Source organism: Ictalurus furcatus, chromosome 2 (genome assembly GCF_023375685.1).
Source record: "Ictalurus furcatus strain D&B chromosome 2, Billie_1.0, whole genome shotgun sequence".
Taxonomy (NCBI): Eukaryota; Metazoa; Chordata; class Actinopteri; order Siluriformes; family Ictaluridae; genus Ictalurus; species Ictalurus furcatus.
Window position 1 is genome coordinate 20,174,837 of NC_071256.1, and position 21,540 is coordinate 20,196,376.

Here is a 21,540-nt window from a genome sequence, read left to right on the forward strand (position 1 = left end):
TGAATTTTATACTCACAGAACACATTTCTATTAAACTTGTTATTAGATTCAGATTAACAATAATTACTTTTAGACACAATAATAAATATAACTTTAATTATGATGAGTGGTGAGTTTTCCACAACTGTAACAAAATCTAAGAACAAAACAAAAAACAAAACAAAGAAACATCGACCCCGTGGCTATGCTGTACAGCCCCCCTGGAGGTTCCAAGATTGCATTTTGAGAATTAAATAGTTGTTAGCGGTTAGCGCTTAGTGCTTAGCGTTTAACTTGTGGGTCGTACCAAACTGCCCTGGAGGATTTTGGGTCTCTCCAGAGCCACAGTGATGCAATTGGAGAAGATGAAGGCCAACACCACGTAGTCAAACAGCTTATGGGCTATGATGGACTGGCACATCAACCTGAACCTGAAAACATTAACAAAATATAATCAGAAGGCAAAAAAAAGACAATTACACAATGACACAGTACTCCACGTGAAAGTAAAACTGCTTCCCTCAGGCCTTTAAGTGACTGTCTTAAACCTCTTTTCAGGAAAAAAAAAAAAGTCATTCAGAAAGTCACTAAAAGTCTCAAAGTCATGTCACTGGCTGATTTGCATATTCATGCAATCATAATAAACATTTGCATATCAAAATGTGTTACAAGATGAAAAGGAAGACGGTGAAGAAACTCAGAATAGAACAGAACTGTAGGCACCAAAAACCAAACAAAATAAATAAAAACAACAAAAATAATACATACATACATACTAAAAATTATATTCAATTTTCACAATGATTATTTTGTGAAAGACATTGAGAAAGTAAGTGGTGAGTACATGATAATTAACTAAAAAACATAAAACCATGTCCTCTTCTTTCAGAAAAAAATTTGGTGTACATATGAAAATTTTCCTTTTTTTAATGTCTATGTTTTTTTTGTTGTTGTTTTTTTTTTTCTCAAAGGTCTGCTCAGGGGTTCTGTAGAATAGAGTTTTAATAGAATAGAAAATCCTCTTTAATCACGGTACCACAAACTAAATATTTACATATTTCTGTAAAATTGAAATTCCAGAGTACAGGAGCTGGTGCTGTGTTCCTGTTTCCATAAATATGATTTGTTTAACAAAGAGTTAATAAAGGGTTAACAAAGAGTTAATAAAGGGTTAATAAAGAGTGCTTAAAATAGATTTTATATGCCTTTTGCTGTAAAATGTGGATGGTCTGGTGAATAGGATGAATAAAGTGCAGCAATCGCACATGCATGCATTCACACACAGAGGTATGTTTAAGACGTTTCCTCCACAATGCTCAGAGGTGGGAAAAACTGGATGCTGTCTCACTAACACTGATCGATAGCCAAATCAAACCCATCTCCTAGGTACTAACAACCCATCACGACTATTGATTGTGTGTGTGGCATGTGTGTGTTCACTAACTCTACGTTCACATTAGCTAGCAAGCAACACCACATTATCCCCTTGTGCATCTCTGAGACAGGTCGAGCATGAGATTTACACTGACCACAAAATCCACATCGTTTCTGAACCTGTGAGCAGTTTTTCCACATCTCAAATAAGACTTACAGTGAACATGTGGTGAGAGTTTATAGTCAGTGAGATGCAGATTTAATAAACAAACAGTGATATTAACTGGGATTTATTTAGCAATGCTATTTAATATAAACAGAATTAATTATTTTCACCAGGAAACTAAGGGGAGGGGGGTGCAAAATTTTGCACCCAACCATATGTTGCTATCTCAGTGGTATTTGCTTGTTAATGTATACGTGTTAAAGTGTAATAATAATAATGAATGCTTAATTACAGAGATTGTACACAGAATGTGTCGTACTAAGTGAAATATACAGTAAGGATTATTATTATTATTGCTATTAATATTTCTAGTTCAATTGTATGTTTAATCTCGGCTAATCTGGGCTTGTTATGCTAACATCAGGAGATGGATGAGCGTCGAAACTGACTTGTTCTGAGGGGAGAAGAGGAAAACACTCCAGTCCTCTCTCGTCTCACACCAGTCAGGACGATAAACTTCAATCATCTTCTGGATCCTGAAGCACAAACTCTGCACAGAGAAACAAAAACAAAACAAAAAATACATTTCTAATAAACACATTTAATCACACATCGCTCTTATTTTCACCCTGGCGTTACTCAACAAGTGGTTCGGTCCATCAGTCAGGGAAAAGCACGAGTTTGTAAATGAGACTTAACGATGAAGCAAATGGTGAGAAATGTATTCCTGTTATGAACACCACCACCACCATGTGATCAACAGCGGAGAACCACAACATTGTTCTTTAATTACATACAAACATGTGAGTGGTTGTAAATTAAAACGTGTGCACCATCATCTGCTCAATTTCCTCCTCAACGCTGTCATTAATTATTCAGTGTGATTGTGCGTTATATAGAAATCGGTCATTGTTCACTGAAGAAGAAAAAATCTCTCCACTCAGCACATTAGCAGCATTTTTTTTCTTCTGTGTTCTGGGTTCTGTGAAATGTCTGAGAGATTTTATATTCGTTTAAATCCGATAAAGAAATTCTCTACAGTTTACAGAAGAGTGCAAAAATCCAACTCTATATTTTTGTTTCATCCATCATAAAAATGTAACACAATTTCTTTGTTCACAAGTTCCATGTTTCTCAAACCAGATTATATGAAGTATAAACTTTCTTTATTTGGTTCGTCACACACTTATTATCGACACTGCTGTTGATAACTTCAACACAAGCATACAACACAGAGTATGTTTTGATATTTTGTTAATAAAAACCTGCATAGCAAATATTAGCTAACAGCTAGTGTGCTACACTTTACTCACATCCCGCCCCCTGTGGCCAAAACTGGTACAACATGAAAAAATTGGTTTAGTTGTTGGTTGTTTTTTTTTTTGTAAAATTATATAATATCAAAAATATTTCTCAATGTTACACAGCATATTACTAAATTTATACCACAGCACAGTTGAATGCTCGAATCTGATTGGTCAGAAGGTGTGCGTTATTTCAGTTGGAGAGAGAGATAGAGAAAGAGAGGGAGAGAGAGTGAGAGAGAGAAAGAGAGGGAGAGAGAAAGTGTGTATGAGAGAGAAAAAGAGGGAGAGAGAAAGAGTGAGAAAGAGAGAAAGAGAGGGAGACAGAAAGAGTGAGAGTGAGAGAGAGGGAGAGAGAGGGAGAGGGAGAAAGAAAGAGTGAGAGAGAGAAAGAGAGGGAGAGAGAAAGAGTGAGGGAGACAGAAAGAGAGGGAGAGAGAAAGAGTGATAGAGAGACAGAAAGAGAGGAAGAGAGAAAGAGTGATAGAGAGACAGAAAGAGAGTGAGAGAGAAAGAGAGGGAGAGAGAGAGAGAATGAGAGGAAGAGAGGGGCTGTGCAGGAAAGCCTGTTTATCTCTATAACGTAAGTGAGAAGAGGATCTTATCTCTTGGAAAATACACAACATTAAATACATGACGTATTGTTCATTAATAAATTAAGCATAATAATTATGTTTAATTTATTAATGAATACATTTTTTATTAATCAATTATGCCCCTTCCACCACCCATCCCCCCACCCCCAAATATTTTCGTATAACGGTCTGTCGTTATTCTGTAGATAACCTTTTCATTATCATTTCATATGTTGAATAAAATTCTAAATAAAATTGCAATTAAAATACATGATATTTATTTAATGATGAGAAAAAGACAGTCAGTTTAGTGCACAGTGAAAAAAACTGCTCCCCTGTTAACGACGCTACATTCGCGTCTCACTCACGTAATCAATCTCGTCCTCCAGGTCGTCTCTGTCTTTGCGAGTGTTGACTTGTGGATAAACTTCACTGAGGATCTGCTGCTGAACTGCCGGCGTCTTGCCGTTGCAGTCCTGATGCTCCGCCGTGCCCGCTGGTCCTCCTGAGAAGCTTTTCTTGCGCTGGTGTGAGTGCAGCGATGTGGGCGGCGCACCGGGGACCTGTAGAAGCTCGGGCAGCTCCAGAGAGAGAGCGCGACGATCCCTACAGGGGACGAAATGTCTGGAGAAGAGCGGTGGAGGAGGATGAGGGTGTAGAGGAGGAGAAAGGAGGGATTCATGCTCAGCTTGGTATGACTGAGGGCCTCGCACCCTCAGACTGCCCCCTGTGCCCACCCCCACGCTCCGACTCAGCCGCCCCATACTGTTCCAGCTCGACCTGCGGCTCCACGAGCCCTGAGGAACCGGACGAGTCCAACTGTACAGAGAACCTCCTCCTCCTGGACACTGAGGAGACAAAAATCAACATAAATTCACATCTTCATCACACTTCTGTTCATCTGTTTATATTTACACTGTATACTTTATTATTAGTATATTCAAATATTTTATTTACTCATTCATGCTATGTTGGATTATAATATATGCACTAGAGATGCACCGATGTATCGGCCGATAATGATTAGGCTATTTTTCCCGCTATCGGCCAATAGTTTAAAAACATCCGATGATCAGAGCCAATTATATCCTGTCAATAAAAAGAGGGCGGGAAAACACGTAGATTTTGTAAAGATGATGTTTCTTGTGTGGGATGATGACAGAAAACTGCAGTTTGTAAGCTCTGTAAGCTCTGCATTGCTAAAAATTTTACACCAGTACAGCAGTGAAATGAGTCCCCCCTTCTTAAAAAAAACTAGTTTAAAAGTATCCTCTTTTATCAATTAGCCTCCTCTCCAACAGGACAACGATCCTCGAGTTTATCACAACAGGGCAGATTCACAAGTCCCTCTCTAAACGATCGTAGTGTGTATGCTAATGCTAATCGGCAAGTTCCGAGCAGTAAGGCTGTGTCCAAAATCACATACCATGAAAGTACCTACTGCAAGGCCATTGGAACAGTACATACTGATCAGTATGTGTGTGTAGTATGACTACAATCCCGGACATACTACATCTGCCATGTTGGCATTGTCATGTGACCTTCGATGTCATCATAAACACAAAAATCTTAAAGGAACCACCAGATTAAAGCGACCGCACTAACGGCAAAATGCACATCAGGAAAGTTAACTGAATTAGTAATGTAATGTGGGCGGGGTTAACAGGCTGAGGTAAATTCGTTACCGTTAGCTTGGCCGACTTAGGTTAGCTTGGCCGGCTAAGGCCAAGATGGAGATCATGAAAAAGGTTTCAAATGTTGTGACAACAGTTTTCTTATTTAAACCTTCAACAAGTTAAAGATTTATTCGGGTATTGTTAAACGAGTCCTGTTTAACCCAGGTTTAATACTTAAAGCACCGACGTGCTGTCTTCCTCCATTTTGTTTCTGAACTCGTCCGCACCAGTCCTGTTGCATTATGGGATTTTTGACTTGTGTAGTGTCCATCGGTTGCACACTGCAAAATCTCACCAGAAGCAGTACGCCATCCGGGTTTTTCTCACCTACTGAGAATTCAGACATACTACCCCTCTGGCGTACTGCTTTTCACCTACTGTGTAGTAGGGTAGTACGCGATTTCGGACGCAGCCTAAGTGTTATGTAAGTGCTGCTTTAAATGCTAATCCATGCAGACAGAACTGATGGCTAATTATTGGGCACTTTGTGCTGCTTTATGCAGTTTTTGTGGTGTTGCAGAAAGAGTGTTTACCAGAGTCCTCTGCTCCAGACCGGTTCTCCCGAGGGAACTCACGCTGCTCTTTCTGGAGCCCAGAGCGAAGCTTAGTCGCTCAGCAGGGTAAACTCCGAGGGCGTTGGGCATCGGTGCCAGGTCCAGATGTCCGTTAGGGGTCAGAGTGCAGATTTTAGGATCTGGGAGAAGAGCAGGAACTGGAGAATTTATGTATGTTCATACAGTCACTTCACCTTAACAAAATAGTATTATGCTAATGACAATATGCTTTTATTGTTGTCTAGTTCAGTTTGGCCATGAAAACTTTTACACACAACTTTACTAGAAGACTGATGAGGAAATAAGGCTCAAAAAGAGGGGTGGATTGAAAAGCAGAAATAACCTAGTGTGAAGAAAAGCTATTCCTTCACGAGTAACGCAGTTGATCCAGAATGAGACCAAGAATTTCCTGTTTAGGTGGACAACCTGTAAAGACTAAAATGTCATGCTTTTGAGAAGATCTGAACCTGGCTGTAATGCTTGTAACAGTGCCATCTGTTGGTGAGGAGGTTCATGTGCCTGCATCGCTTATCTTATTATGAAGCTGAGATGATTTCTAAAAAAAATCCTTCATGCATTAATTATACAAGTGAAATTATTGGTGTGAAATTAGAGATCTGCAGGTCTTCATACCGGATAGCTGGAGAGGATCTTTCTCTCTTTCCTTTTCGTCAAAGTTGCAGGAGGATCGATCATCGTCCGAGTATGACCTGTTAGCATCACCCTGTTTAACACACAGAGGAGAGAGAAAGTGAGAGAGAGAAAGTATTTCACTAAAAAAACATTAAACAGATGATTAGAACGGTTAATGTTGGTGTTATTGTCTGTGACCTCGCTGTAGAGGTTCCTCTGCCCCACTTCCCCACTCACCCTCCTTCATGTCTCAGATGTAGAGCACAACCTAAAAGCCCAGTTCGTCATGCTCCCTCAGGAGATAACCTACACCTGCTGTCTGACTACCTGCATCATGTGTAGCCCAGTTTAGAACCCTCCCAAAAATAAAAATCAATTACACCATCAGAGACACCGAGCCTGAGAGCTCAAGAACAAAAGGCAGAAGACCCTCAGATCAACCTGAGCTCCAGTGAAAGATCTCTGAAGATCCCAGATCCATAAAAAAACTAATAAATAAGCAAATAAACAAACAAATACACTGGTCATCTGATTTGATCTAATGTCACTATTTTTAATATTTTGATGTGTAAATCTGAATTTGTATAGAATGTTATTCTATTTAACAATTATATTATATATTATATATAATATAATTGTATAATAATATAATAATATAATATATTATATTAATATAACAATTCTATTTCTGCATTATTTATTATGATTTTCTTTGTTTTGTTTTTTTAAACATTACAACAGATTTAATGTTGCCATTACTGTACATTACCCTACAGCTGAGTGTTTTCCTATCAGAGAGGGTTCGAATTAATGAACAATGAAGCCTTAAAGAACCAGAATGAAAACTTTTAGGAGGCTTTTTTAGAACCCTTTTAGGAGGCTAAGAACCCTTAAAGAACTCTTTTCACCAAGAGTATTTGACTTGGGTTTTACTTTTGTAACTGCATTTTTTTAAAAAAATAAATTTTTAATTCAGGTTCAATTTATGTGAATTTTAATAAAATTAAATACATTTTTAAATAAACCAGATGTACAGTGCATTTAAATTCAGTGACATCAGTAATTCTTGAACGCTGATTGGCTGAATCTGTTCTGAATCTCTGCTCGGATAGCAAATCGTTGTAATATTGTAATCCTACTTTGAAATTCATTATAACATTAAAATTAGAATTTTGTATTTAATATTGGATTATTTTACAAATCAAATGACAATTCTGTGAATTCTGTTTTAAAACACAAAATTAAATTTCAAAACAAAAGCATAAAAATGCCAACATTTTTTATTCAAAATTAAAATCTAAACCTGAGTGACACAAATTTAACTCTATAAATTATTTATTTAATTATTTAACGAGATTTAACGTTGCTGATTTTTTATTAACACTCTGTTAGTAAGCATAATTTACATCACTAACGATGTAAATTATGATTATTAACAAAATCTACATGTAAATTGCTGGCTGATATTAAACTGATTGGGTGTTTACATTCTTATTTTTTATAGCACTGATTTTATTAGTACCATTGTTTGATTTTTTTTTATTTCTTGCCTTTTCTTTGCTAAATTTTATTTCTTCAGTAAACTCTGAATAAAAAATGATCAGATATTAATAAAAATATATGCTATATTAACACCTATATATTATTAATATTAATGAATATGGAGCACCACTGTTTTATTTGCTTTTTAGTTAAAAATGTAAATTTCTTTAATTCTATTGTGAAAATGTCTAAGTATTATAAGTATAATATTATTTCCAAATAAAATATCTGAATTTTAGCCATTGTGCCAGAGACTCATGCATGGTCAAATCATCACTTTATTTATTTATAAGTGATATTTATCATTTTTAATTTTAATATTGAATGTGCTCATTTTTAAGGAGGGGAAAAAAACAAAAACCCATAAAAGCTGTGAAATTGTGCTGAACACTGAGTTGTGTCTCAGAGCCCTCAGGTTTATTCGCCTCAGTTCCTGCGAGCATCTCATTGCAGAACCCAATTACCCAGAATCCCTCAGGAGAGCAGCGTACCTCTGCCTGAAACCCCTCTACCAGGATGGCCACCAGCAGGTTGAACAGGACGTAGTTCCCAAACGTCATCAATGCCACGAAGTAAAGAGCAGCGAGAGGAGACGTGGAGGCCATGCCGTTATACAGAACCATGTTCCAGTCCTCCTGAGTCAGGATCTGAACACACACACACACACACACACACAGAAAACAAACACACACCACATTGGGCCTTATGGGACTTATCATTATGACTATGACGCATGTTCATGCAGACTTTACATGTAATAACATTCTATTTAAGTCAAGTATTTTTGCATATGTCCACTTCTTCAGAGGCTGTTTTATCAACGTATATATGTGTTATAATTCTATACCGATACTAACACTGAAACCTTGAAGATCATCGGATACACAGCTGATATGTTTTCATTAAAAACTACTGAGCTTTTAACTGAAGATTTTCATGTAAAAAAGAAAAATACAGGAAAAGTCACTCAAAAAATCACTTCCATTGCAAATATAATTTGAATGTAAGTATAAAATATAAATATAATAAAAATCAGTCTGATCAAAACAAAATGACAATGAAGTTTCTTTATGTGTACATTTCCAGTTAAAAAAAAATAAAAATCTTGGAAACACTTTTTATGAAGCCCATGCTTATAATGAATTACAGCCCCATTTATTATTATTCATAAGTAAATATTACTGCTCTATAAGCACATTTATAAAGACACATAAAGACCTATACTTCATTATAATAACAGTTATAACTAAATTTATATTGTTGTTATAATTACTTATAAGTGATACTTACTTGCTTTTTCAGTGCCCATGCTCATAATGTATTATACACCAATTTATTGTGTAAAGTATTAATTAGTCTTGCTTATGGTTCCATTAATGTATTCATAAAAATGCAGCCTGCAATTTTATAATGTTATTATATTATAGTCATAATGAATTATTAGTAATGCAGATTTATTTATCATTTGAGACATTAAAAAAGTTCGTGCTCCTGCACCTACAATACATCCTGAACAGGACAGGTGGCACAATATTAACGAGGATGTGACTCCCGTACAATATCACATTTCTCCTGCACACACTCTTGGGTTATGGCTTGATAGCCACTAGCAGCACACTTCTCTAGAGCTGTTCTGCTTATTTTTTTTGGCAAAGACACAGTCTCTGTAACAACACAACCCTGTATGCAGAGTAAATGCAGAAGGGTATGTAGGCACCATGGAGTCCTGTAACTAGCCTGAAGATATGCAAATTCCTGGGCCTGGTTACTGTGATCTAATAAAGCCATCAAGAGTTTGAGATTTGTGGAGAATGAATACACTACATAATTTTCTATGCAATGTTATGGATCCTGTACAGGAGTAACGTCAAAGACAATGAGCAGAGTGACCAGCTAAAAGGCACCACTGGCTATGACTGCCTCTTTTTATATGAAATCCATCAGGAAGCAGCTCTTATTGACATGCAGGGTATAACACCAGCCTCTCCAGAACCTGGTCATCGATGAAAGAATGGTAGCCACAAGGTCTAGAATTGTGGATTTTGGGAGTGATGAAGCCAAAAGTTCAGCGTGTCTGAGCCAGTAATGGCTGCAGCTGTCATTGACGTGTCACAGGTGGCAGAGAAGAGTCCATGCTATCCAGTGACAATTGTAAACACCTCATCCTCTGCCAAGAGAGACAAAGCCTCAGCTGGGAGAAAACAAAGTGTACTTCAAAAGAAGGAGTAAAGCAAGACTTTTACAAATGCAGGTCTTGTGATATGTCCTGTGTACCATAGTGGACCATCTTTGTTTCACTGAGTTGGGATGATGTCAAGGACAGCCAACCTCAATGATGCGCGTTCTGACTCTTAACTTTTTCTTATTCAGGTTTTTTGCACTCTTGTTAATGTTTTGCATATACTAGTGTATATCTTGCACTTTCATATTTGTTATAAATAGTTATTTTTGCCTCCTAAAATCCAATCCCACGTCCATGTCATAGGAGGTGGAAGTAGCACCTTCTGCATGCCTATATTACATATGTGACAGTGCTAACAGGGCTCTGGTGCTGATTTCAGTAAAGGCTAAATGAGATGAGTAAGTTTCAAACTTTTTATTTGTGAAATTGCACATTTTGTAGCTAAGAGTTTCATGTTTTGAATTTTGTGCCATTTGATATATTTTTTAGCTATTTGGTTGGTGGTTTGTGCCATCTGGACATGTTCTATTTGTGTAATAAGCTCATCTTCATGATTTCTTAACATTTGCATTATGGAAACTGCATCCTATGCTTTGACTTTACTTAAAGCCATCAATGATGCATTTGTATAGGTTAGTAATTGTATTATAACTCACAATAAGTATTTATAATGGCAGCACAACACAACTATCAACAACAATATAAAATGATTCACTTATTGGACCTAGAAATAAATCTGCATTACCAATAAGTTATTATAACTATAATATAATAACATTATAAAATTGCAGGCTGCATTTTTATGAATACATTAATGGAACCATAAGACTGACTAATTAATACTTATAAATTGGTGTATAATGCATTATGAGCATGGGCACTGAAAAACCAAGTGTATCACTTATAAGTAATAACAACAATATAAATGTAGCTATAACTGTTATTATAATGACCTATACATCTTTGTGTCTTTATAAATGTGTTTATAGAGCAGTAATACTTGCTTATAAATAATTATAAATGGGGTTATAATTCATTATAAGCTTGGGATTCATAGAAAGTGTTACCCAAATCTTTTCCATTCATTCCAGGATCGGATCAAATTCTTTATTTATTTATTTTTGCTGCTGTCAGCCTCAAGATCCTGAGTATTGTATCCTGATATATCTACCTGAAACACAGTAACAATGGCCCAAAGCAGAGAGTCGAAGTTTTTCCGATCAGGAACCGTATCTCCAGCTTCTGTCTTCAGACTGAACTTACAGCCGAATATGTGCATTCCCAAAATACTGAAAAAACAAACAAAAAGAAAACACACAATAAAGTGATGCTCAGTTCAAACCAACAGGGTCTGAGGAGTGTTGAAGGTCATTTTAGGTGATCACCATGTCTACACACACACACACACACACGGAGCTTACTGCAGTGAACACACTGTAGAACTGAGATAACAGAGGAGCTTAAACATACAGAGAAAGGAAGAAAAACCCACTTTTATTAATTAATTTGCTGTTTCATTTTCTCTATTTTTATTTTATGTTTATTTAATTATTTAAAAGATTATTTCATTATTTGAATATTTCATTTTATTCCACATTTTGTGTATTTTTTAAACTTTCTTATACTCTTTTTGTGAATTTATATTTTTACTTAATAATCTATCTTATAAGTTTGCATTTTATTACATTGTTTTTTAATCGTTTAATTTTTTACTACTTTATTATACATCTCTTAAGAGGCATGTACATGAAATGTGTTCAATAAATAAAGTTGCTTATAACAACAACAACAACAACAACAATAATAATAATAATAGTAATAGGCTACAAAATGACCATCTTAATATTAAGTTCTGTGTAAATTAATTTATGTAATTCATTAAAAAAAATAATTATACAGTAGAGTAGTTTAAAATATAATAGCTTTTTATATAGTATTTGAGTAAACACAAAGACTGAAATCTTATGTCACATTTACTGAGTTAAACTCCGCCCTGTTTTTCCAACACTTTTTCCCCGTGTAGCTGACATTCACATGTAGTGCACTACAAACTTAGGGAGTAAAAGCAGTGGAAAAAGAAGTCATTTGGGATTCTGTATCACTGTGTGTCGATGGGAAGAAAATAATTTTCTAAAATGACCGCCTGAAGATGCTTTGATAACAGCAGAGATTAATTCTGGAAGAAAAGAAAGTTATTTGCAAAATTCTATTATACAATTCTATAAAATGGATTACAGGAATAATGATATCATTAAGATATGTATCATTATTTATTTTTATTGTGCACAAAATATCTGTTAACACTAGCAAAAAATAGCAAAAACTAATTTTCTGTATACATTTTTTTATTTTATGATCTACATCCAGTCAAAATATTGAAATAATAATCATTTTAGTGTTTAACTGACCATAGCTAAGCTGTTAGCCATAATGCATCTCTCTGTAAGCATTCTGAATGGGTTAGAAATGTGTCAATCATCACTCAGGCCCCGTCTGACCCCACCCCTCACCTGCACAAACCGGTTCTGATGAAGAGAACGTGTGCATTAAGAGTGAAATACGATGTACACCAGTTTGCATGATTACTGAGTGTGAAGGTAATGAAGCATGTGTGGTGTAAAGTAACATATTTGGAGGGGTTTAGTTATAATGTAGAGTTTCAGTAATGTAGAGGAGAGTCAGTGCTGAAAATAAACTCGGTAACCTCAACATGCAGGTGTAAACAAGGTCACTGTGTTCTGTTAACATGGGTGACTTTGTGTGTCTGTGTGAAAGTGAGTGGAGAATTTAATATGACAGTTTGAACACTGACAGTACAGTGACATCATCATCATCATCATCATCATTATCATACGGAGCACAGATGTAGATGTAGATAATATTTGCTGTACACATGCAGTACGTATGTAGATGAAAGCAGTGGCATGTTGTGTGAGCTCACGGTAACGGTGTCAGTGTTTAAACGCCATAAATCTGAGGCTCGTTTAGACGAGTGTAAATTCATCAGCGCTCTGGGACGAAGTCGTGAGAGGAGGAGAAGACGGATGGGCGAAGGAGTTTAATGCACTCAATCCAGTGTGGGAACCCATCTGTCTGTGAGCACTCAGCAAGAATTGCAGCGCTGCAGGGCCGTGTGTGTGTGTGTGTGTATGTGTGTGTGTGTGTGTGTGTGTGTGTGTGTGTGTGTGTGTGTGTGTGTGTGTGTGTGTGGGGTACAGGGGATATGGGGGATTCAGTGTTATTATATTGACTGCCATTCATCTTCTTCAGTTCTCTATGGGCAGCAGCTAATATCTGTGCTCTCATTCTCTCTCTCTCTCTCTCTCTCTCTCTCACATACACACACACAGTCACACACACCGCACCACGATGGCTATATCATAAACCTTTCAATATAATATATGGATTGTATTCAGATTCGGCGACTTGAGTCCAAAAGTTACGTCAGTATTTACACGAGGAAAGTTCCTGGTATTCAGAGTCGGGTTACGCAGCAGCTTCTGTGGATTTTCTGACCTCCACATTTTTATAGTCACCTGCGTGATGAGGTTAGTCTGCTAGGCTTAAAGAGAAACTTCAAGTTCATTCATAATTTTATCCATAAAATATCACTCCTTGAGACAAGCGATGTCTCTGATTAAGATGTGTTTCCCATCAGAGGTAAAGCTGAAATACTCCTTCACCTGAAGATGAAGATGAAGAGCATGAGGAGCATGCAGAAGGTGGCCACGTTGTCCATGGTCTTCATGAGAACGACGAGCTGCCTGCGCAGAGCCGGCATGAAGCGCACCAGCTTTATCACCCTCAACAACCTGAACGTCCTCAACACTGAGAGACCGCCGTCAGACTGACCGATGATCTCACACACACTGACACACACACACAGAAGAAGAATGATATGAACAATATTTCTCAAATGACCTCTATTTTTTAAGATGTGTACAAAATCCAGAAGAAGTTTAAAGATGAAATGTTTAGAATGACTTTATTAAGTGTTAACTTGTTGCCATTTTTTTGTGATCATCAGTTCTATTAAATTTTTATTTTATTTTATTGAAATTGTATTCTGATGTGTGTAAAATGACGTATGGGTATTTGTTGTCAGTTTAACTTTTTATAAGAACTAACCCTGAGTGCACCTTCACTCACCTGATGATGACAATGATGCCATCAAAGATGTTGTACGGGTTCCTCAGGTACTCAAAGAAACCAAATGCCGTGAGTTTGAGGATCATCTCCAATGTGAACATACTGGTGAAGACGATGTTGCAGACCTCCAGCACATTGGTGAGTTCATCAGGCTGATGAAACAAGAAGAACGAGGATGAGAACCAGACAGAGGAGAAGAAATGAGTATATACACCACAACATTTACTGACACACAGCTTCTGTAAGGTTTTCTTTAACTTTGTCATAAAGTTCTTTATTCTCAGACATCAGGTCAGCTGTGTATCATGTGACTAAAAGTCAGTATCTAATTGGTTAACAACATTTTCACCTTTAAAAATAAATAAATTACAAGCTGCATCACAGGCGTGTCCTGAAGCACATCTGATTATAACATTAGCACCTCAGAATCATCCTGTTTCCTTCCATTTATTCTTCAGCCCCTCCCTGACCTTGCCCTGACCACGCCCAGACCACACCCCTTGGTCTCAGCTGCAGCCAGTGAATTCATCCTCTGTAGAATTCTGGATTGTGATTGGTCAGAAGGTGTTGATTGATTTTATATAACAGCAGCTCTGACAGCAGCGCATGTTTATATTATCGTGCTCGTTCTGATACGTTATTGTTTCTATAGTAACAGCTCATTCACAGGGACGTGCACAACAGGCGCTCCACTGATAATAAATGGATTAAAAAAATTTAATATGGTGAAGTTTCATTTATGGAAGGAGTCTCCAGTGTCAGCGCTTTGTAACAGTCAAAGCTAAAGCTGTAAATTTAAGTTTTCTGACATCGTCAGGACAGAGGAGTTTATGCTTATTTGCGGTTTCTCAGTAACACGTAAAACAAGCTGGAGAGTTGTTGTTTTTTTTGTCTTATTAACTTGAAGAGAGAGAATAAAGAGCTGCTGGTGACTGAACGACTGTTTATAGCTGCTACAACATAAGCGACAACAGGAACTAACCTACTTCATTAATGATAAATGTAATTATACAGATAAAAAGAACAATGTTGATCGTTCATAAAAAAATAAAATTTATTTATTTGCATGTATATATAAAAATATACTTTTTTTATTTGATTACAAAAAAGTAATCAAATATACTGGTCATTGTTTGATCATGAAAAGTAAGAGTGTTAAATTACTAAAAGCTGTATACATATATACAGGTCTATATATGAGTCTATATACAGTATCTCACAAAAGTGAGTACACCCCTCACATTTTTGTAAATATTTGATTATATCTTTTCATGTGACAACACTGAAGAAATGACACTTTGCTACAAAGTAAAGTAGTGAGTGTACAGCTTGTGTAATAGTGTAAATTTGCTGTCCCCTCAAAATAACTCAACACACTGCCATTAATGTCTAAACTGCTGGCAACAAAAGTGAGTACACCCCTAAGTGAAAATGTAAAAATTGGGTCCAAAGTGTCAATAATTTGTGTGGCCACCATTATTTTCCAGCACTGCCTTAACCCTCTTGGGCATGGAGTTCACCAGAGCTTCACAGGTTGCCACTGGAGTCCTTTTCCACTCCTCCATGACGATGTCACGGAGCTGGTGGATATTAGAGACCTTGCGCTCCTCCACCTTCCATTTGAGGATGCCTCACAGATGCACAATAGGGTTTAGGTCTGGAGACATGCTTGGCCAGTCCATCACCCTCAGCTTCTTTAGCAAGGCAGTGGACGTCCTGGAGGTGTGTTTGGGGTCGTTATCATGCTGGAATACTGCCCTGCGGCCCAGTCGCTGAAGGGAGGGGATCATGCTCTGCTTCAGTATGTCACAGTACATGTTGGCATTCATGGTTCCCTCAATGAACTGTAGCTCCCCAGTGCCGGCAGCACTCATGCAGCCCCAGACCATGACACTCCCACCACCATGCTTGACTGTAGGCAAGACACAATTGTCTTTGTACTCCTCACCTGGTTGCCGCCACACACGCTTGACACCATCTGAACCAAATAAGTTTATCTTGGTCTCATCAGACCAGAGGACATGGTTCCAGTAATCCATGTCCTTAGTCTGCCTGTCTTCAGCAAACTGTTTTCAGGCTTTCTTGTGCATCATCTTTAGAAGAGGCTTCCTTCTGAGATGACAGCCATGCAGACCAATTTGATGCAGTGTGCAGCGTATGGTCCGAGCACTGACAGACAAACCCCCCACCCCTTCAACCTCTGCAGCAATGCTGGCAGCACTCATACATCTATTTCCCAAAGACAACCTCTGGATATGACCCTGAGTGTGTGCACTCAACTTCTTTGGTCGACCATGGCGAGGCCTGTTCTGAGTGGAACCTGTCCTGTTAAACCGCTGTATGGTCTTGGCCATCGTGCTGCAGCTCAGTGTCAGGATCTTGGCAATCTTCTTATAGCCTGGGCCATCTTTATGTAGAGCAACAATTCTTTTTTTCAGATCCTCAGAGAGTTCTTTGCCATGAGGTGCCATGTTGAACTTCCAGTGACCAGTATGAGGGAGTGTGAGAGCGATGACACCAAATTTAACACACCTGCTCCCCATTCACACCTAAGACCTTGTAACACTAACAGGTCACATGACACCAGGGAGGGAAAATGGCTAATTGGGCCCAATTTGGACATTTTCACTTAGGGGTGTACTCACTTTTGTTGCCAGCGGTTTAGACATTAATGGCTGTGTGTTGAGTTATTTTGAGGGGACAGCAAATTTACACTGTTATACAAGCTGTACACTGACTACTATACATTGTAGCAAAGTGTAATTTCTTCAGTGTTGTCACATGAAAAGGTATAATCAAATATTTACAAAAATGTGAGGGGTGTACTCACTTTTGTGAGATACTGTGTGTGTGTGTATATATATATATATATATATATATATATATATATATATATATATACATACAGTTGCAATCAAAAATATTCAACCCCCACTGCAAATGAAGTTTATTCTCAAAATTTACAGACATTTAGCTGTTTGAAATGAACAATTACGACAAAAGCAATTATTTTAGCCTCAACATTCCTCTCCAGCAGACCTGCTGGATCACGCTGCTGTGGTATAAGTAACTCCACTTCATCACGTCTCCATGTGAGTGATTCCATACAGAATGTAGTTCTGAGCCATGTTTCCTCTAATTTACTAGGCTTTACGGTTTTTTCTGCTTCTTTTATTTTCCTTTATGCTTGTGGTCTGATGGAGGGTTAGAGGTTAAGGTTAGGGTTAGGGGTTAAAGTTAGGGTTAGGCTTCCCAGCACACTTACAAAGAGTGATATAACTCAAAAAGAAAAAAAAAAAGTGGGTTTAATTGATGCCAATTCCACAAGTGTAACTTAATTACCCAGCCTACTGATGTCAGAGTGTAATTAATGCGACAGCGCAATTAAATATTAAGACAAACTCTGGAAATCTCTCACTGATTAACATTGGATAGATATTTATTACTTTTTCAAAGAAAGTGTTCACTTCTGAAGGCTGTAATTTGCAAACGCTGAATACACATTACGGTTGAAATTAAAATATGCTAAAAAATCTTAAATGATATAATGACGTTAATTAAAAGATAAAGAAAAGGGGGGAAATTATGACCCTTGTCGTTTTTTGAACATCAGAGGCATCCTCTTGTATTTCCTCTCAAAATGAGTCCTGCTTAATAAAGATGCAGAAATGAACCTTAAGACTTTAACAGTCAGAAAAATTATTGTGTTTTAAACAGATACAGAGTGTTTTATATTGTTTCTTAGCACTAACAGGGTGTTGGGACTGTTGTAGGTTTAAATGGGTATAAAAAGTTAAACCAATAAAAATGAAAAAAGAAAGAAAGAGAAATCCTAACTTCCATAAGAATCAAACAAACAAATAAAACCTGAATAAATAAAAGGCCAAAACCTGTGTAGTGCTACTTTATAATACAGACCAAAACAACACACACACACACACACACGCTCACTCTCTCTCTCTCTCTCTCTCTTTCTCTCTCTCTCTCTCACAGACACACACACACACACACACACAAACACACACTCACACATACACTCGCACTCACTCACACACACACACACTCACACGCACACACACACACACACACTCACTCTCACACACACACACACACACTCACACACACACTCACACACGCACACACACACACACACACGCACTCTCTCACACACATACACTTCATTGCTAAACTGGGAAGCAACAAATAGATTTAGATTTAATTTCCACAACAAAACACAATTTAGAGAAAATCTCATCTAAAAACTAAATTACGGTGTATTTTTGAGGAATATTTATGATCTTTAATGCAATGAGCAACGTCACATACCACAGCAGGTTAATATAAAAAGCAAAAAAATGCTGAAAAAACCCCACCACTGCTACAGTAGAACATAAACTGGATTTTGCTATATCTTCTTTATATGCATTAAATGGTGAGAAAAATCCATCAGGACTGTTTCTCAGTGGAGGATGAAACACCTGACCTTCATCACCTCAGAGTTAAGTCTTTTACATTAAAAACAAGAACTGAAGTTACACTATTATTTCCGAGGCAGATGAAGACGGCGTGACACAGCTAATGTCAGAGCTCGAGGAAAGTGTGTGTGTGTGAGTGTGTATGTTTGTGTGTGTGTGTGTGTGTGTATGTGTGTGATCTGTGTATCATGTCAGTGTATCAAATAACAGGATGAAATTTTTGTAATAGGAGAAGAACAGATTCTTATTTCTCTCTCCTTATCACAATCTCTCTCTCTCTCTCACCATCCTCTGACTATCATCTCTTCCATCTCTCTGTGATCAATATCACTCTATCGATGAGTCTGGACAGAGACGTGAAGGACGAGTGAAAACAAAACCAGTGGCAACACAGAGGAGATGCCATTTAAAGCAACAGAGTATCGATGCAGCAATCAGAGCGGATAATAGACACCCAGAGACTCTCCTCTCACATCCCTCTATCTCACATCTTTCTTTACCCCACTTTCATTTTTTTGCTCTCTTCACTTTCATTTCCTACCTTTTGTGGTCTTTGTTTTCATTTCCTTTCCTGCTCTTCTCTTTTCTTTCCTTCTCTTAACTTAAATTGAGTGCTTTCCTTTCCCTTTTCCTATTCTTCTCTTTCTTTTCATTTCCTTATCTTTCTTCTTTTTCACTCTTCCCTTTGTTTACGATCCATCCATCTATTTTAAAATTCCTCTTATTTTCCCTTTCTGCTTTTTTTCTGTTCCTTTCATTTAATTTTGTCATTTTCTTCTCCAGCTTCTTTTTCACTCTTCCCTTCCTTTCAGTTTTCTTAACGTTTCTTCTCATCTACCCCATTTCCATCTGTCTATTTTAAAATTCCTCTTCTTTTCCCTTTCTACTTTTTCCTTTCACCAAATTTCCTGTACACAAGTGTAATGACAATAAGATTTATTCTCTTTTTCCTTTCCACTGTTCCCTTTTTATTTCTTCCTTTCTCCACTCCCCTCACCTACTCACTCTGCCAATTGACAATCCTTTTCCTTTCCCATGATTCCCTTTACACCCTGTCTCTTTCCATTCGCTTCTCACTGGTCATTTCCTTTTCCTATTCTTCTATTTTCTTCTCTTCTCCTCCCTCAACATATCTACCTGTGTGATTTAAATGCATCTAAGCTGTTTATTTCCTGACTGCTGATGTTTGGCTGTAGTGTTCGTATCAGATTTCCCTCTCAGTCAGCAGCCTGGCATTGAAAAAAAAAATCTTTAGCTGCTCCGTACGCATGTGTAAATATTACCATGTGAATCTTTCCAACATATTTGCGTTTTTGTTCTGTTCTGCATAATAATGAATGTTTGGAGATGAGGACTGAGTCATGGTGGATGATGTCATTTATCGACAGAACAGTAAGGTACAAATGATTTCCAAATGGACTAAACCTCAAACTGAAAAAGAAGAATTGCAGAATTGCCATGTCTGTGTGTGGGTGAGAGAAATGATCTGTAATGTTCGACTTGTTGTGGGGGTGAAAATGCTGCGTAACGAAAGAGTGCAGTGCTTCTGTTTCTTCTACATATCTCTCTCTCTCACTCTCTCTCTCTCCTCCAGAGCTCTGTTATTTTTAGTCTCTTCAGCTTGAGAGAGGAGAGAATAGCGATTTACTGCAGCAGGACGAGAAGAAGTGAGGGGGTGGAGAGAGAGAGAAAGAGGGAGACAGAGAGAGAAAGAGAGGGGGGGGGGAGAGAGAGAGAGACATCACAGCAAATTTCCAATGATTTATTGGAAATTTATTAACAGCACATCCTACTTTTTATCTCTTTATAGTTACATTTAATATTGTGCAATGTTCAGAATTACCTCTGATTGTTATAAGGCACTGACACTGGAGACTCCTTTGATAAATAATGAGTTGATACTATAGAAATGATAAGGTATTAATAACAAACAAGTGCATTAATATAAACCTGTGATTTGCAGCTGCACTATTGTTAGAGTTGCTTTTATAGAGAATTAATCATCACCTTCTGACCAATCACATTCCAGAACTCAGCAGCGCTGTGCGATAAATAATTTTATTAGACATATTAATTGTTTGATGTTCAGTAAGTAAAGACGAGTCCTATATGCTGACTTGCGTTAGGCTTAGAGGTCAAAGGTTAAAGGTTAAAAGTCATGTGCTTTACCTGGTTGTGATGTTCGATGCCCATGCTGATGGTGTTGATGAGGATAGCAATCATGATTCCACGGTTGAAATATTTGCTTTCCACGATGCTCCACAATTTCACTCTCATCTCATCCCATAAGTCCTTAGCTTTCCTAAAGCAGGACCGCCTCTTCTTCTTTTTCTTCTTCTTTTTCTTCTTCTGACCATCCACTTCTTCATCATCCTCTTCCTCTTCCTCGTCCTCCTCGTCCTCCTCTATTCTCTCTTCTAAGTGGTTCTCCTCCCGGTCTGTCTCCTCCAATGCTTCTTCTCCTTCCTCGCCATTGGCTGAGTCTGCCCCTGGCCCCGTCCCCTCCCTGATTGACAGGGCGGTGCACTCAGGACAATCTTCAGGGTTAGGAGGAACTGAAAGAGGGATAGAATTATCTAGAGGCTGTGGGCTGTGCTCCATTTTACTGTGGTGAGGACAGCGAGACACTAGGAGAAAAAATATAAATAAATAAATATAAACAAATATAAATATAAGTGGAAGAAAGAAGAAAGCAGGACTGAGACCTACTAAATCCTAATCTATAAAATCATAACATGGTCAATGAAAATCTGTAATCAATCATCATGTCTTCTTGCATACAAAGCTTTAATTTACTTTGAAATTTAGTAACCTTAACTGAAAAAGTTTCACTAGAGCAATACATGATGAATAGTAAACTGCTCAAACTGTTCCTTTTCTTTGATATTAGCATTATAATGCGTTACAAACACTTGTAATAGACATTGATAT

General features: G+C 37.5%; 1 protein-coding gene across 1 annotated transcript in view; it reads right to left on the reverse strand.

Annotated features, from left to right (window-relative positions):
- cacna1ia (calcium voltage-gated channel subunit alpha1 Ia) overlaps positions 1-21,540 on the reverse strand; it is a 75,143-nt gene that overhangs the window by 22,273 nt on the left and 31,330 nt on the right. Inside the window, exons 8-17 of the mRNA XM_053652327.1 lie at positions 20,779-21,236; positions 14,135-14,286; positions 13,669-13,854; positions 11,157-11,274; positions 8,295-8,450; positions 6,262-6,352; positions 5,608-5,768; positions 3,767-4,246; positions 1,969-2,069; positions 287-410 (exon numbers count right to left, since the gene is read on the reverse strand). Coding sequence (XP_053508302.1) covers positions 287-410; positions 1,969-2,069; positions 3,767-4,246; positions 5,608-5,768; positions 6,262-6,352; positions 8,295-8,450; positions 11,157-11,274; positions 13,669-13,854; positions 14,135-14,286; positions 20,779-21,236 — 2,027 coding nt within the window. The remainder of the gene's footprint in view (positions 1-286; positions 411-1,968; positions 2,070-3,766; positions 4,247-5,607; positions 5,769-6,261; positions 6,353-8,294; positions 8,451-11,156; positions 11,275-13,668; positions 13,855-14,134; positions 14,287-20,778; positions 21,237-21,540) is intronic.